The 17,713-nt window shown below is 42.3% G+C and overlaps 1 protein-coding gene across 1 annotated transcript in view; it reads right to left on the bottom strand.

Annotated features, from left to right (window-relative positions):
• The window catches only part of LOC115420401 (uncharacterized), a 13,589-nt gene extending 7,190 nt beyond the window's left edge, over nucleotides 1–6,399 (bottom strand). The window contains exons 1-3 of the mRNA XM_030135637.1: nucleotides 6,219–6,399; nucleotides 6,050–6,126; nucleotides 4,010–4,207 (exon numbers count right to left, since the gene is read on the bottom strand). Coding sequence (XP_029991497.1) covers nucleotides 4,010–4,207; nucleotides 6,050–6,126; nucleotides 6,219–6,287 — 344 coding nt within the window. The 5' untranslated portion in view covers nucleotides 6,288–6,399. The remainder of the gene's footprint in view (nucleotides 1–4,009; nucleotides 4,208–6,049; nucleotides 6,127–6,218) is intronic.
• Nucleotides 6,400–17,713: the final 11,314 nt, after the last annotated feature.

Below are 17,713 nucleotides of genomic sequence, written 5' to 3'. Positions count from 1 at the left end.
TGAGGATGACATTTATCATCAAATCATCACTTTATAATCAGTTTTTTTTTTTTTTTTTTTCATCACCCTGAATCTTGACTTTCATTAATGCTTTGGGGGTTTGGTGAAAACACCGCAGAAGTAGCTCCCTACATGTGAAGCTACTTTAAGTTGTGCCAACTTAACATGACAATAAACATAAGAAACTACATATTTAAATTTCCAAATACATGCAAAGTCAGTTCCATTGGGTTTTGAATGTGTCAGAGTAACTATAATGAAAGACCAAAGACCAAAAATTACTGGCCAATTACTTACATCTCCAGACCAGGATGTAGTTAACAATGCTCACTATGGTCCAATTAGAGTTCAAAGTCACGTGGAAGTCGAGGGCAGTAAACAGAATACTTTGGATGGCTGTGCAGGCAGGGGACTCACTAAAAACCAGGCGTTTCACCCAGGGGTGGGGCTCTACGTCCTGCGTCACACACATCGTGTACATCATGGACAGTGTACTTTTGAGTTTATAGCTTTGATGTGTGGAAGAGAATAATTTATTTAAGGTGAAATATGAACAAGGATGCATTATCAACTTCAGATACAAGAATTTTATTTAAACAAATGTTCAAAAATAACTGTAACCCTATGTTTGCCTCATGTTGAATACATTTAAATTCATACAGCTGCTTGTGTGACCAGTAAAACCTACAAACTGCTCCTGATTAAGTCAGGATCATTTTATAATAGCGAGGAAATACTACTGACGGATTTTTGGGTAAACTAAATAGAGTAGTCTGACATGTTACTGTTTCTAAAATGTGTTTTTCTGAACTACTTAAAAAAAAAAAAAGAAAGCAAAAATTGAGAGTATACCCACTTCTTCAGGGACCACTACACCACAAATACAAACTGTTAGTACAGTGCACCTTTAGTGCAGTGTTTGTCAAACTGGGGGATGTGAAGCAGGGACGTGCACAGGATTATAGAGGGGCAGGGGCTCAAAGTCACAAAAGGGCAGTATGTGTGCGCCAAATTTTTTTCAGGCCTTAATAACACAATATGTGGCCTAATGTAAAATTAATAAAGTAGCCATAGATAACAACAACAACAACATAGCTGTGTGTATTGTGTAGCTGTGAGTGATGCAATTGCTGTTTCTCTTGTGTCATCAAATTATTGTCAAAATGTATCATAATACTGAGGTTTGGAGGACAAGCGATTCAGCTGCAGTTCTAAAAAGCAATAAAGCATTGGCTTTTTATCAGGCTATATATTGTTGAAGATAAAGATTGTAACACATGAACATTCAACTGTGAAACATTGAACATTGACAAAAATATAGAAATAAGTACTAGGAAAACAGTCCTGTTTAGTCTGTAGTTCAGCCTGCATGCCTACAGGACTGCAGTCAACATGTTGATCTCAATGATTTGTTGCTGATGTAGCATAGCTAACATAGTCTGAGACCTGAGATTAGCTACACAATAAACTACAACAATTTCCCGACTCCCCAAAACCGAGTAATAACTTCCAAACTGGTAAGCTAAGGCTAATATGATATTTTTCCCAAGGTGCACATTAACGCAGCTTTCATTTAAAAAAAAAAAAATAGTCCAGGCTCAACATAAACCAGTCCTACTGCGACTGCTGTTGGAGTTTCCTGTTCCTACTGGAGAAACATTCACAGCAGCAAAGGCACAAGAAACTGAATATCTGGAAACAAATGTAAATTGTCAGTAAAATCAAGTGGAGTGAATGATTCCTCCTGTTTCCGCTGTGATTCAATACATTCAAGTAATGTTGGGGGGGGCTTGATAAGCCACAAATGTTGAAGTCAATCCACCGTCCTGTCTCATCTGTGCAGGAACCACACAGTGGAGATGTGACCACGGCTTGTACTACTCTCTCTCTCTCTCTCTCTCTTTCTCCGTACATGCATGTGCGCATGCTGCATAGGGAAGCCCCGCCCCTCAGTCAGAGACAGCGGACAGAAACGTCATCAGACTCAGCACACATACGCGCTATAACCAGGAAATGTGTAAGGTAGATAACCGTGGCGTTTTTATACAGCCGTTTTCTTTTAAAAGTAAAAAGGGCACTTTTGCTACGATGCAAAAAGGGCAGGGGCTCAAGCCCCCTTTGGGCCCTATGTATGCACGTGCCTGATGTGAAGTCTTTCAGGGGGTCATGGGATCAGTCCTGGGTGTTTTTTTTCTTCTTCAGGTTAGAACATGTATCAGGTGGAACTAATGTTTTACCATTGGAGCATCCTGGACACATTTTATGGATGTCCACCAAACCAATCTACTGCCATGGTAATCTGTCACTAGACTAGACAAAGAGTTTAGGTTTGGACAATGGACAAGGACTGGACTGGAAAAAACACATGGGACATGTTTGTGTTTTGAACCAGTTTGGACAGTTTGGACTTTAATGTTCTGAGATATGCAATGGAAACAGGCTCACTGACCCACTGATATTGGTCACATGTTCATCTTTGGTACCAAAATGTGTTTGCTGTTCTAGAAATAGTAACTTTATTGTTATAGTTGTAAGATAATTGCACATTTCCTATTTTTAATTGGAAAAAATATAGTCACAGTAAGCAGTCTGGTTGAGTTTATTTAGCAAAAATCTAAGTTATTTTTAAGAGGTGAACCGGCTGTAATGCTCTTTACTGTTGGTTTGGCGGCTCTTAAAAGAGCCTTTGTGGTGATCAACGTCCACATACCTCAGCCAACACCCATCGGATGTTCTGCAGAACACCGGTTCCCTCTGCATTAAAGTGAACGCCATCATCTGAAAGGTACGCGGTGCGGGTCTCATCTCCAACTCTGCCATGAAAACTCAGCCCCACATGATGCACCTGGTCCCCTCCATACCCTATCCGCTATCTGCTCTTTGGTACTGCCAGCAACGACGTGGGAGGATGTCGGAAAACAGGAAGTGGGGAAAAGCTCCATCATTGCCCAGAGTTTGCTAAGCTGTCCACAAGCGTGGGCACGACGCTTCCAAGAACGTGCACGATGACGTTCCAGTAAGACACGCCCACTCTGGGCAAAATGCTTGGTCTATAGTGAGTCCTGTGCAGACAGTGTGTGTGCCCTGTTCCGAACAATCTTGAGTGCTTGTGTTGTGAATTATATAATTACATTGTCTCGTCTACAAGCTGCTTCTCCACTGTGTTAAGCTATATAAAAATAGCGTCTATGGTCGTTACCACGCTACTTGATCAATAAAAGAGTTAAGCTACTGAAACGTTACTTGATTCAGGAAACTGTGACGTTACCGCCAAACTACTGAAAATCAGCGTTAGGCAGTGGCGTCACTAGTAAATTAATGTGAAAGCGAATGAATAATCAATCGATCAGTAATGTAAAGCGCTTTGGGTGTCTAGAAAAGCGCTATATAAAATCCAATCCATTATTATTATGTATTATTAACTTACTACAATTTTGGTGTACGTCCTTTAAATGAGTCCAGGGTGCTCCAACCATCAAACATTAGTTCCACCTGATACATGTTCTAACCTGAAGAACAAATAAACACCCGGGACTGACGTAGAATCCCACCCCTGGGTGAAACGCCTGGTTTTTAGTGAGTCCCCTGCCTGCACAGCCCTCCAAAGTATTCTGTTTACTTCCCTCGACTTCCACATGACTTTGAACTCCAATTGGAGTGTAGTGAGCATTGTTAACTACATCCTGGTCTGCAGATGTCAGTAATTGTCCAGTAATTTTTGGACTTTGGTCTTTAATTATAGTTACTCTGGCATACTGATAACCCACTGGAATTGACTTTGCACGTATTTGGAAATTTAAATATGTAGTTTCTTATGTTTACCGCCATGTTAAGTTGTGTTTGTGTAACTTGGCTTGCTACATTTGACTGAGTGGTAGCTTCTGTGTAGTTAAGCTTCATTCATGATAGAGTAACTGGTAGCTTAGCTCACTACATTTTCCAAGTAGCTTGCCCAACACTGCTGAAAATTGTAGTAAGTTACTAGCTTTGCTACCAGTAGTGACGCTACTGCCGACCACTGTTATAGGACAGTACACTGCCAGCTTGTACTTTCCCAAAGATGGAGTCCACAAGTGGCTTGTCAGCAGAGATGTTCATTTTGCAGATGAGTGGTAGAGATTCCACCTTCATTCCAGCGTAGGCAGGTCCAGGGTTGAGGGTGAAGGGGTCTGGGAGTTTATCGCTGAAGGCCTTGTAAAGTGCAGATCTGAAATAACATGAGATAGTCAATACAGTAGCAAGTCAATGGGCATCACAGGCCACGCCGACTCCTGGTTTCAATCTTACCTTACTGGTCGGTCCTTCAGTGTGTCCTGGCTAGGGCACACATCAGCAGTTCACCGCCTCACCACGGGGGTCCCCCAAGGCTCTGTGTTGGGCCCCCTCCTTTTTGCCATATACACCACCTCACTCGGTCAGATCATCCACTCACACGGCTTCTCATATCATTGCTATGCTGATGATACCCAGCTCTATCTGTCATTCCCACCTGATGACTCCACAGTCTCAGTGCGGATCTCAGATTGTCTCTCTGACATATCTGCATGGATGAAAGCCCATCACCTTCAGCTGAACCTGTCCAAAACTGAACTGCTGGTCTTCCCAGCTAAGCCAACCATACAGCTGGACATCTCCATCACTATTGACTCCATACCTCTGGCTCCTACCAGTGTAGTACGTAACTTGGGAGTCATGATTGATAATCAGTTGACCTTCACGGATCACGTTGCCTCTGTCACCCGATCATGCCGTTTCACTCTGTTCAACCTAAGAAAGATCAGGCCATACCTAACCGAACAGGCCACCCAGCTCCTGGTGCAGACTATGGTTATCTCCCGTCTTGACTACTGCAATGCTCTTCTAACGGGCCTCCCAGCTTGTGCTGTCAAACCACTACAAATGGTCCAGAATGCAGCAGCGCGTCTGGTCTTCAATCAGCCTAAAAGGGCACATGTCACCCCCTTACTCATTGAGTTACACTGGCTACCCATAGCTGCCCGCATCAAATTCAAATCTTTAATCCTAGCCTACAAAATTCTCCGTGGGTCTGCTCCTGTCTACTTAGGTGCACTAATAAAAGCTTATGTCGCCCCACGACCACTCCGCTCGTCTGGGGAACGTAGTCTGGTGGTCCCCAGACCTTGTACAAGACAATCCAGGCTCTTTTCATGGGTCGTTCCACGTTGGTGGAACGCTCTACCAAGTGCTACAAGAACAGAGTCATCCCTGCCTATCTTCAAGAAGCTCCTGAAGACCCAGCTCTTCCGAGAGCACCTCCTGTCCTAGCACTTTCAAACATTCCATTTTAAATATTCTAATAAGGTTTTTCCCAGGACAACCACAGATTCTTTCACGATTATCTCTGGAGCTGCTGCGGTGGTCCGGCCTCTTCCCTGCCCTCATCATCACCACTCACTTATCCTCAACCGCCTCCATGTGTCTCCCCCTACTCCCCCCTTCTCCCCCTCTCCCCCAGTCCCTATCTCTATCGCTCTCTCTTTTTCCCCTTCTCTACTCTCTCTCTTTAACCCCAACTGGTCAAGGCAGACGGCCATCCTCCAGGAGTCTGGGTCTGCTCGAGGTTTCTGCCTGTTAAAGGGAAGTTTTTCCTCGCCACTGTCACCAGTCACAAGTGTTTGCTCCTGGAGGATTCTGTTGGGTTTCTGTAGAATTGACTTAGAGTCTGGTTTTGACCAACTCTATATATAAATGTCAAGAGATAACTTTCTTGTGATCTGGCGCTATATAAATAAAATTTGATTGATTGAGTGATTTAATTGGTTTTCCCCTGTAAGTCGCTTTGGAAAAAGCGTCTGCCAAATGCGTAAACATAAACATAAACATAATACCATTTAGTTTTACAACACATTGTAGTCTGTTTACCAGCACAACTGGTTGTGAATCACATGATGTCATCTGAAGTACACAGGCAAAATTAAACAGATTTTGAAGAGAACGGCAACTGCAAAAATGGAATAACATTCTCAGACAATCAGTAGCAAACACATTGTCACGTTGTAGTCTGCCAATTTAATTTGGTGCTGCATACCTAACTCCACTGGCTGTAGTAGCACCTGGTTTGGGCTTTACAACAACCACAGCATCCACAGGTCCTGGCTTCACCCCCTATTTATTGAAAAGATGGTGTTAGGAAAGTGACTGGTAAAGAGTGATACAAGTGTTAGATACTGAACCATTGTGCATGAAATGATATAAACCATTGTTTGTGGTTTATACCACTTCTGTTCTGTCTGCGTGCATGAAAGGACAGGAGGGACAACAGACATGCCACATTCGGAAAAATGAGCTTTCTGGAAAAGCAATGCAACCAAGTGGTTGCCGGTTCCACAACCAGCCACACAAAAGCAGTAGCTGTTAATCAGCACAACTGGCTGTGAATCACGTAGTCATCTGAAATACACAGAGGCAAAATTAAAAGGCCTTTGAAAAGAAGGTGATTGCCAATAGGAGTAAAACCTTTTTTGTCATGTTGTCATGGAGTGAGCCACTCGTATACTTTATCATGTAACATTTTGCTGTTCTGCATCACTCGCCTACTGTCTTAGACCACTTAGCCATACTGCCTCACTCTTGTGCAGTGTTGTGCATGAATTAGCAAGTAATACAATAGTTCACTGAACAAGCTCATGTGTCTGTGAATTATGAACTGAACACTTATTCAATCTGAACTTCCTTTCAACTTCATATTAAATGCACATAAGAGTGGTGCATTTGCATTAATGAAATGGGCCTACAAGTAATACACTACATGCTATATCAACTTTGAACTTGTACTTTTAAAGTAAACTCTCACAACACTGGTATTGTGCTATTCGCCTCCTCCTCCATAGTGTGGTGGAGGAGTTGGTGAGCACCCAGGGACAGTGTCGCAGGACAGCAGGTAAGCAGTGCAACATAAAAGGCTCATGCCACCAACAACACAACAGTGCAGTTTTTGCTTCTACTGCTTCTTGGAGAGTGTCATCAGGTAAATCTGTTAAAATTGGTCTGATAGTTCGAACCATATCTTAGTAAAGAAATTGAGATGACAGGACAGTTTTGAGTTAGAATATGCAGTTTGAAGAATGACTGAGTAAGTGTACTGTTTTCTCCTTTTGGAACCGTAACGGTAGATGATAACTCGAATTGTAAAACAAACTCCCATTTGTTTACTATAAACCAAATAGCCTAAGGCATCCAACTTATCTACATGACTGCATTTGGTTACCAACATATTTGTTTATGGTTATCAAAACTTAAAGTTGCGGGAGACTTTCATCACCAATTTTTCCATCACACAGAGCTGGTAGGTATCTTTGGAATTTTGTCAGGACATGCATTGTGAGTGGCGAAGGTTCGTGCAGCCGCCTGGCAGTGGCAGCGGTTTGTTACCTGTTTGCTACCAGTTCGTAAACACATGGTTTGGTTATGGTGGAGTACACTTCAAAATTGTTCACTGTGAGGGAAGAGATTCAGGTGAGTAATCATTAGAAAGACTAACGGATTCATGATACTGAGGATATGACTGAGGTTGAACACATTTAATGAAAAATTGGTGACAAAAGTCTCCCGCAGCTTTAAGTGAAGTGAGAGGAAGGGTAAAACGTGTTGAACAAACCTTTGAACATTCTCAACAGAACTTTGAATGTGACACTTAACAGAACTTTGAATGTGTCATTTTATCTAGTCCTACTCTCAGCTGGTGTGGCGTATCCACTTTCTTCATAGATCTGTAGCAGTGAGCCCTCACTGTGATCTCGTTAGCCCTCTTCGGATACTTTCATCAAAAAATACAAACACATCAAAAAAAGGCCGTTCTAGTCACTGGATTTACATGGAGCAGGGCGAATCGTGACTAAAAAACACCAATCACATAACTAGGCTCCAAGCTGAGGCTAGCTAAAATTAGCGTTAGCAACTTACCTTCGAAATTGCAGAGGTAAGAAAAGGCGTAGAATTTGAATCCTTTTTAAAGTTTACTCTGCAATGTTGTACTTGATCCTTGGACAATACGATGTACATTGTTAACAGTAAACTTGGGTAATTCCAAAAGGCACCGGGTGAACTTCATAGACTCAGCCATGATACTAGCACTTCCACATTCTCTGAGTCCGACCGGAAATATCTTACCATCCTTACATCAGAGGCGGAAGTGATGCATGCATAGAGCCTATGGTCTATCAGCGTCTCAAATCCAATAAGGACTTTTTAAATGACTTCTCTGATTTTCTGGCTGAAATCATGCCTAGATATGACTGTGTCCTTATTGTTGGGGATTTTAATATTCATGTGTGTTGCCCCAAAAAGCCAACGGCAAAGGACTTTTTAAGCCTCACTGACTCTTTTAATCTTGTGCAGTCTGTGTGTGGTCCCACTAGGGATGGGAATCGATTAGAATTTAACGATTCAGATTCCATTATCGATTTTGCTTATCAATCCGATTCCTTATCGATTTTCTTAGTGATTATCATTGGGTGAGGGAATAAAAGAGTACAAACAGGTGTTTTTATATTAACTGTCTTTTATATTTCCATCTCTGCACAGAAAATACAGTTGTCCCTCACTATAATGCAGTTCACCTTTCGCGGCCTCGCTGTTTCGCAGAATTTTTTTTAGTGCAAATTTGCATGCTTTTTTTTAACAGCATATGAACGTGCATTGTGCTCTACATCCTGATTGGCTAAGGGAGAACCCGCGCATTGTGTTCTGCATCCTGATTGGCTAAGGGACTGTAGACCATTGTCAATTAATCTCCTCTGTGCCGTGTCTCCTGTACAGTACAGAATGCGTTCGACTCGCCAAATTTACATAAATGCTCGATCGTGAGCAGTGTGACTCTGAAGTGCTGTATGTTTACAAGTTTTCTCCCCAACAAAACCCACAATATTGATGAAACGTTCTGCACCGACAAAGGCACCTGCGGTCGCACCCAATAGGCAGAGGAAGCTGCTAACCATTGCACAAAAAGTTGGACTTCTGGACATGCTGAAGGAAGGCAGAAGTTACGCGGATGTAGGGCGCCATTATGGAATAAATTAATCTTCAGTTCGTTACATAAAGAAGGAGGAAAATAACTTAAGGATGTCAGCAGCAAGAAGTTTTAACAAGGATGCAAAAAGGGTTGGAACTGTCTGCAACAAGACCATTGTAAGGATGGAGTCTGCTTTAGCTTTGTGGATCAGTGACTGCAGGAAAAAGAACATTTCACTGGATACTGACATCATCCGCACAAAAGCTAAAAAGCTTTATGAAACCTTTGCTGACAGCGATGACATTCATGACAGCAAGGAGCAGGATGATGCGGAGCCCAGACCATCAACAAGTGGTTTTCACGCAGTACCAAGCCCATTTAATGCCAGCAAGAGCTGGTTTGACAGATTCAGAATGCTTTGAACTTAAAAGTGTTTCTCTGCACAGAGAGGCCACCTCTGCAGATACCGCTGGAGCAGAGGCATACGTGAACAACAAATTTAAAGCGATCATCGAGGAAGGGGGATATAAGCCTGAACAAGTTTTTAATATGGATGAGACAAGCTTATTTTGGAAACGAATGCCCTCTTGCACCTTTGTAATGCAGGATGAAGCCAAAGCCCCAGGATTTAAGGCCCAAAAAATCGGTGTGACTCTGGTTATGTGTGGAAATGCTGAGGGCTTTTTGATAATACCAGGGTTTGTTTATAGGTCAAAAAATCCTATAGCCCTAACAGACAAAAATAAGAATGCGTTGCCCGTTTACTGGATGCACAACGCAAAGGCCTAGACTTTAAAGTGCTTCTGCTCGAAGACAACGCCGGAGGCCATGCTGATGATTTGTCATATGATGGTGTGCAAATCGAATTTCTGCCGCCAAACACTACATCACTGATTCAGCCCATGGACCAAGGCATCATCCGCGTTTTCAAGGCTCTCTATACGCGCAACACCCTGCAACATCTTGTTGAGGCTATGGACTTGGATCAAAATTTCTCACTAAAGGCCTACTGGCGTGAATACACCATTGCGTCATGTCTCCAAAATATTCAGAGGGCCATTCAGGAGATGAAAACTGTAACTTCAAATGCCTGCTGGAAAAAATGGTGGCCAGAGGCAGTGCACAACCCTACCGGATGCTCTCTTGATGAGATCCATCACTCTGTGGTAGATACAGCTGTGAATTTGGTTAAACAGCTTTTTTTTTTTTGCGCAAAAAACTGCATGACTAAAATTTTCGTGACTAAAATTTTGATCAGTGATAATAAATGTTTAGAGTGGTTTAATTTTGCTGTCACTTGACCTGGTCATGGTGCCCTTTCACCTCTGTCACGCCGCACCCCTTCCACCTGTGCAACCTTGCTTGCAACACACACACGCACACATGTCATGAAGTCTGGAGAATGAACGAGGAGGAGGGAAGCAGTGCGATTCAAGGTACATGAGAGTCCACCCCGCTATCTGCCCAATACATTCACTTGTTGCTTTTGGTCCTGGTCCTATTCTTCAACAGCTATAGTTCTGGGGGCCAAAAACCGATCGTAAGTGAGTAAATAATTCAATATCATCGACACGTCATGGAATTAGCTCACAGACTAGCATGCTCTAACAAGGGTGCCCACCTTAGTCTCAGTCCTCGCTGAAGTAGTCACACATATTTGCTTATGTTTTATTTCCATAAACTGTTGAGTTTAAGCCGCAAAATTGTAACACATGGTAATAGTCCTCACTTGTCACTTTTTCTTCAGTTTTCTCTGTTTTTGCACAATACCTTTAAGTTTACTCTGAGCTTTAATGAACATCTACATGATCAGTAAATTAAAGATAGGGTAAAGTAAGTGATTTACACTGAAAAATGCAAAACACAGAGATTTTTATTATAATAAATTTTGATAAATCACATGAGAAATGTCAAAAAGAGAGAAAAAAATCATTTAGAAGCTGCCATAAAAGTACCACTGGGTCTTAATGGGTTAAAATGTGCTGAAGTAATTAAATTCTGCTAAACCGATATAAAATTGCATAAAAAGAAAACACATCCAAGTCTTCCTCTCATCCAATACCTAAATCTGGCCCTTTTGGTGTACAAGAGTCATAAAACTTATGTAAAATCCCCCGATTCTTTCATCAGTGGCAACACTTTGACATTTCTGGTTTTGTTTCAGAAACAGCTGGATGGATAATCGTAATATCCGTGTTCGCCTCAAACATCTTGAGTGAATCTTATTTGAAATAACCACAAACCTCCACAAATATTCCCATCAACCTGGTCAATATTAAATGATACAGCTATAAATACTACAATATAAACTTTATTATTATCATGTAATGTTAAATGGTTTGGCTTGGGTTAACACTTCCTCTACATGGTTATTTCTTAACCGTGGACCTAAATATCATCATAAATATGTCCTATAATGACAATAAACTAAATATTCAATGTTTCACTGTAAAAGTAGGTGTAAAACCAGATGTAAAATGAAGGTATTTCTAGTTATTAACATTCACTGTCAAGCTTTTATACATAATTTAACATCTGTTTTTAAGAATTTGTCTTGGACTTACGCTGCAAAAATCAAAATCTTACCAAGTGTATTATTCTCATTTACTAGTCAAAATATCTCAGCACACTTAAAATAAGACATAATCACCCACAGAGTAACTTGTAAGGGAGATAAAAGAACTTATTTTTAGACAATAGTTCTAGAAAATCTTATTTCAAGAAATCTTATCGAGATAATTTTTACTTGTTCCATTGGCAGATTTTTGTGGTGAACTGAGCAACAAAAATCTTGAATTAAGCAAAAAAAATCTGCCAATGGAACAAGTGAAAATTATCTTACTAAGATTTTTTGAAATAAGTTTTCAAGATCTATTGTCTAAAACCAAGTCCTTATATCTCACTGAAAAGTTACTCTTTAGGTGATTTTGTCTTATTTTAAATGTGATGAGATATTTTGACTAGAAATGAGAAAAATACACAAGGTAAGATTTAGATTTGTGCAGGGTATTAACACACAAAAACTTCTACACATTACATCTTTATTTCCACTTATATTTAAACTGAACATCAAAAGAAACTTATCACATATTCTATGTGATGCCATTTCACACCATTTTATTAAATATGAAAACAAATTCTTTCTTGTTCTTAAAAAAAACATTTAATTAACAAACAAAATGCAACAAATAACAAAACAGTGGATGAGTATCCAGAGGATAATGTAAAATATGACAAAGGGTAGTTCAACAAAGTTCACGTTTAGCAACAAGCAACATTATTAATCCACAGCAAGTCAAAGATCTCAATCCCATTGAACATCTGTGGGATATTCTTGGTAGATCCATGTATGCTAGGCGTCCAGCACCTGGCAACCGCCAGATGCTCATAGCTTCAGGAAGAGTGGGACAACATCCCCTAAGATAGGATCCCCTAAGATAGGATCAGGAGGTGAATCCAGAGTTTGCGCAGAAGCTGCACAGCCTGTGTTAGGGCTCAGGGAGGACACACCCAGTGTTGAGGACATTGATCTGGACCATTTGGTCAATCTTTGACTTGCTGTGGATTAATAATGTTGCTTGTTGCTAAATGTGAACTTTGTAATTGGTGGTTATTTGTTTTCATGTGCCTTTTTGGAAGTTTGAGCCCCTGCCCCTTTATAGCTCTCTGCACAGCCCTGGTATAACATATACAGTATACACAAATAATAATAACAGATGATGGCAGGGGGGGGTACAGTGAAAGTGAAAGTGAAACCAAAGACGCTTTACTAATTCTATTCTATTCTATTCTATTCTATTCTATTCTATTCTATTCTATTCTATTCTAATACTAATTCTATTCTATTCTATTCTAATACTAATTCCTCTATTGCCGCATTTCCACTACGTGGAATTGGTTTGACTCTGCCCACCGCCCGTTGTTGTGCACCTCATTTCCTTTCCCCTACCTTCGGAAACTTGTATTTGAGGGGGTACGATGTTTGTTGCCCACACTGGAACTGGGCCCAGATGACGGCCTAGTGTTCACTCTGCCGCTAGATTCACAAGTGTCGCTAAGTAGCGAATCAAATGCCAGTAGCATATGCTTGTCTCAAAGATTAAGCCATGCAAGTCTAAGTACACATGGCCGGTACAGTGAAACTGCGAATGGCTCATTAAATCAGCCAGATGTGGACAAATGTTTGAGCATTTTGGAGGGATTCCACCCTTTTGAAGAAATGGAAGCTTTGCAAGTGTTACAAGTGGACCTGGTGTCATCTTTTTAGACCATTTCTGCCTCAACGCCATGTTGGCTACGTTCTGACCAAAACAATGCAGCGTACATGTGACGTCATCGCGCATGCACAACGAAGGCGAATCAGTAAGCAGAATCGTTAAGCAGGCAGGCAAACGATTCCAAGGAATCGAGCTACTGGGATCTGGTTCTCGAAAAGAACCAGTCCATTCCCATCCGTTGGTCCCACACAGGAACGCAGACACACACTTGATCTGGTTTTATCTTTTGGTTTGCCTGTTTTTAACTTAGAAGTTTGTGATGCAGTATTTTGTGACCATATGCCTGTACTACTATTTGAAGTTGCTCTTGCCTGTAACCCAGCTAAACCTCACACTGCTGTCTGATGCTGTCACGTCATTAACCCCTCCACAGCTGCTCAGTTCTCAGAGGTTTTCAGTCACACTTGTAACGGTGTCACTGAGTCTATGGACAAGGATACGGAGGCGCTTAGCTCATGGTTTCTTTTTACCTGCCAACCCGTTTTAGACACTGTGGCCCTGTTAAAACCAGACAATCTAGGACTAAATCTGAGCCCTGGCTGAATGACACTACTCGTGCTGTCAGCCGTGAGTGCTATAGAGCTGAGCGGAAGTGGAAAAGGGACAAACTGCAGGTGTCATTTCACATTTTAGGGGACTGCTGGCGTCATTATCAGAAAACTGTGAAAGATGCTAAAAGGAAATATTTTTCTGATATTATTCTGTCCAACTGTCATAAGCCTCGAGTTTTGTTTAAGGCTATTGACACTGTTTTCAATGCGCCACAGACTGTTTGCAGTCCTCCCCTGCTGTGTCAGCAGTTTCTTAATTTCTTCATTGATAAGGTTGCCTCCACTAGGGCTTTAATTGCACCCTCTGCGCATGACACTTTAGTCTCTGTGTCCTCCTCTGCTGTCTTTGACAGGTTTGAGCCTGTGAGTCTGTCTTTGTTACCGAAGACTGTTGGTCAGATGAAACCCTCATGTTCTCTGAATGATGTGGTCCCTCCTCAACTTTTTAAAGAGGTTCTCCCCACCATAGGGTTCTATGTTCTGTCTCTTATTAACAGCAGTTTGTCCTCAGGTGTAGTCCCTAAAACATTCAAACATGCAGTAGTGCAACCTTTGATTAAAAAAACAGGACTAAGATACTGCAGTTCTTGACAATTACAAGCCTATTTCCAAATTGCCTTTTATTTCAAAAATTCTCGAGAAGATAGTTTGCACACAACTCATGATTTTTCTAGAAAAGCACAAAATTCTCTAGGTCTTCCAATCTGTTTTAAACCCCTGCACAGCAATGAATCAGCTCTTTTAGGAGTTTTTAATGATATCTTTTTAGCTACTGACTGGTGACTGTGTTGTTCTTGTGCTTTTAGATTTAACTGCTACTTTCCAGTTAAATCTCTCGTGGTATCCTGTGGGGGGTGCTTCGGGAGTATGGGGTCCGGGGCCCTTTGCTAAGGGCAGTCCGGTCCTTGTATGACTGAAGCAGGAGCCTGGTTCGCATTGCCGGCAGTAAGACAGACCTGTTCCAGGTGCACGTTGGTCTCCGGCAGGGCTGCCCTTTGTCACCGGTCCTGTTCATAATTTTTATGGACAGAATTTCTAGGCGCAGCCAGGGGCCGGAGGGGGTCCGGTTTGGGGACCACAGGATTTCATCTCTCCTTTTTGCAGACAACGTTGTCCTGTTGGCCTCATCGAACCTGGACCTTCAGCGTGCCCTGGGGCGGTTTGCAGCCGAGTGTGAAGCGAGCGGGATGAGGATCAGCACCTCCAAATCCGAGGCCATGGTTCTCGACCGGAAAAAGGTGGTTTGCCCTCCTTGGGTCGGTGGGGAGTCTTTGCCCCAAGTGGAGGAGTTCAAGTATCTCGGGGTCTTGTTCACGAGTGAGGGAAGGATGGAGCGTGAGATTGACAGACGGATCGGTGCAGCATCTGCAGTGATGCAGTCGCTGTACCGGTCGGTTGTGGTGAAGAAGGAGCTGAGCTGAGAGGCGAAGCTCTCGATTTACCGGGCAATCTACGTTCCTACCCTCACCTATGGTCATGAGCTTTGGGTCATGACCGAAAGGACAATATCCCGGATACAAGCGGTCGAAATGAGTTTCCTCCGCAGGGTGGCTGGGTGCACCCTTAGGGATAGGGTGAGGAGCTCAGTCACCAGAGAGGAGCTCGGAGTAGAGCCGCTACTCCTCCGTGTCGAGGGGGGCCAGCTGAGGTGGCTCGGGCATCTGCTTCGGATGCCTCCTGGACGCCTCCCTGGGGAGGTGTTCCGGGCATGTCCCACCGGGAGGAGACCTTGGGGAAGACCCAGGACACGTTGGAGAGACTATGTCTCTCGGCTGGCCTGGCAAAAGCCTCGGGGTCCCCCCAGAAGAGCTGGAGGAGGTGTCTGGGGAGAGGGAAGGCTGGGCATCCCTGCTTAGACTGTTACCCCCGCGACCCGGCCCCGGATAAGCGGTGGATAAAGGCTGGATGGATGGATGGATGGATGGATGGATGCTACTTTCCACACAGTGGACAATGAACTTTTAATTTCTCATTTAAAACAGTGGGTGGGTATTGGAGGCGCAGCACTGGAGTGGTTCAGGTCATACCTGGCTGATCAAACCTTCTGTGTCAGCCTTGGTGACTCAGTGTCCTCCTCTGCTCACCTCTCATGCAGGGTCCCACAGGGCTCAGTCTTAGGCCCTCTTCTTTTCTCCCTTTACCTGATTCCACTTGGGTCCATACTTCGGAAGCATGGTATTTCCTTCTACTGTTATGCAGATGACAGTCAGATCAATTTAGAAGGATGACTCCACCGTAAAACCTTTACTCAGGTGTCTTGAGGACATAAAGGCCTGGATGACTATACATTTTTAAAATGTAATGAGAAAAAGACAGAGGTGATGGTTTTGGTGGCATTACTACCCATCCCCCCCCCCCTTGTAAATCTGGGTCCCTTGGCCCAGTTTATGAAGCCAACCATCACAAACCTTGGCATTAAAGTGGATGCTGAACTCAAGTTCAAGTGTCAGATCAGTTCAGTCATTAAATCCAGCTTTTTCCAGTTGAGGCAGCTGCCCAAAATTAAACCAATTCTTTATAGGCAGCACTTTGAAATAGTCATTCATGCCTTTGTGACCACCAGGCTCGATTATTGCAATGGACTGTATGTTGGGGCTAGTGGCTCCTCCATCACCTGTCTCCAGATGGTGCAAAATGCTGGTGCACGTCTTTTAACCGGCACACGTAAACACGAGCACATTTCCCCTATTTTAGTCTCACTCCACTGGCTGCAAACAGCCAAACTGCTGCGGACAGACAAACAGACAGGCAAACAAACAAACAAACCCTGGCAAAAACATAACCTCCTTGGCGTGGGGAGGCCCACGGGGGGGGGGGGGGGGGGGTCACTGATCAGCCTTGGCGGAGGTCTGCGCTCTCCGAGTGCTTTTCTAGTATTTAATTCTTTTATTTAGGCTTTATCTATTCTTCTGTAATTTTTTTTCTTTTAATTTTTAAATGTTTATTTTACTTTTACAGTTGTTCTTTGTCTTTTAATCTAATCTTGTATTTTACTCTGTTATTATGGCTTTTATTTATTTTTCTGTATAGCACTTTGGTCCACTGTGGTTGTTTTAAAGTGCTTTACAAATAAAGTTGGATTGGATTGGATTGGATGTAGGACTGCAATGTTACAAAAGACTCTGTTTTGGAGTCTCCTCAGCTGCAGAGGTGTTCCAAAATGCCATTCAGCAAGTCCTGGATGGCATCTCATCTCAGGCGTTATGAACAGGCAACAGATTATTTTTATTTTGAACATAAATTGTGTTGTTTTAAAGTGGACTAAGTCACTAAACTTTAACATTTTTAATTGGATCACAAACTGATGTGTGTGTTCCTATAGGACACTGTATTGATGAGTGGTATTGGCCTTTTCTGAATAATGCTGATTGGATTTGTATTAGTTCAGTCAGTTTTCCCCACACCTCCATGAACTACAATATAAAACCACTGCAATTCTTTTATATAGTTATTCCAAGGAATCTGATTACATTGACCCTTTCAGTCTCTGTATTATTTATACTTAAATAACTGACAGTTTCCCATAGACTATATATGTCATATAAATATAAATACACAAAGAGTAACATGATGTTCCTTTACTGAATAAGGATCAATCAAAGCAAGTAAAACCAGCAGCTCTTTTAAAACTGAAGTCACACAGTGACTGTAAAAGATAAAAAGAACAGAACCAAAGCATATGACAGAACAGAAGAATAAATACACATTCAAAGGTAGAATACAGCCCACATGTCTGTACACTGAAAGAAATACACGTCTGCACAGTGAAAGAAATACACGTCTGCACACTGAAAGAAATACACGTCTGCACAGTGAAAGAAATACAAATGTCTGCACAGTGAAATAAATACACGTCTGCACAGTGAAATAAATACACATCTGCAGTGAAAGAAATAAAAATGTCTGCACAGTGA

Source organism: Sphaeramia orbicularis, chromosome 6 (assembly GCF_902148855.1).
Source record: "Sphaeramia orbicularis chromosome 6, fSphaOr1.1, whole genome shotgun sequence".
Taxonomy (NCBI): domain Eukaryota; kingdom Metazoa; phylum Chordata; class Actinopteri; order Kurtiformes; family Apogonidae; genus Sphaeramia; species Sphaeramia orbicularis.
Note: the sequence above shows the minus strand (reverse complement) of the source record. Positions and strands in the feature narration are given on the sequence as shown.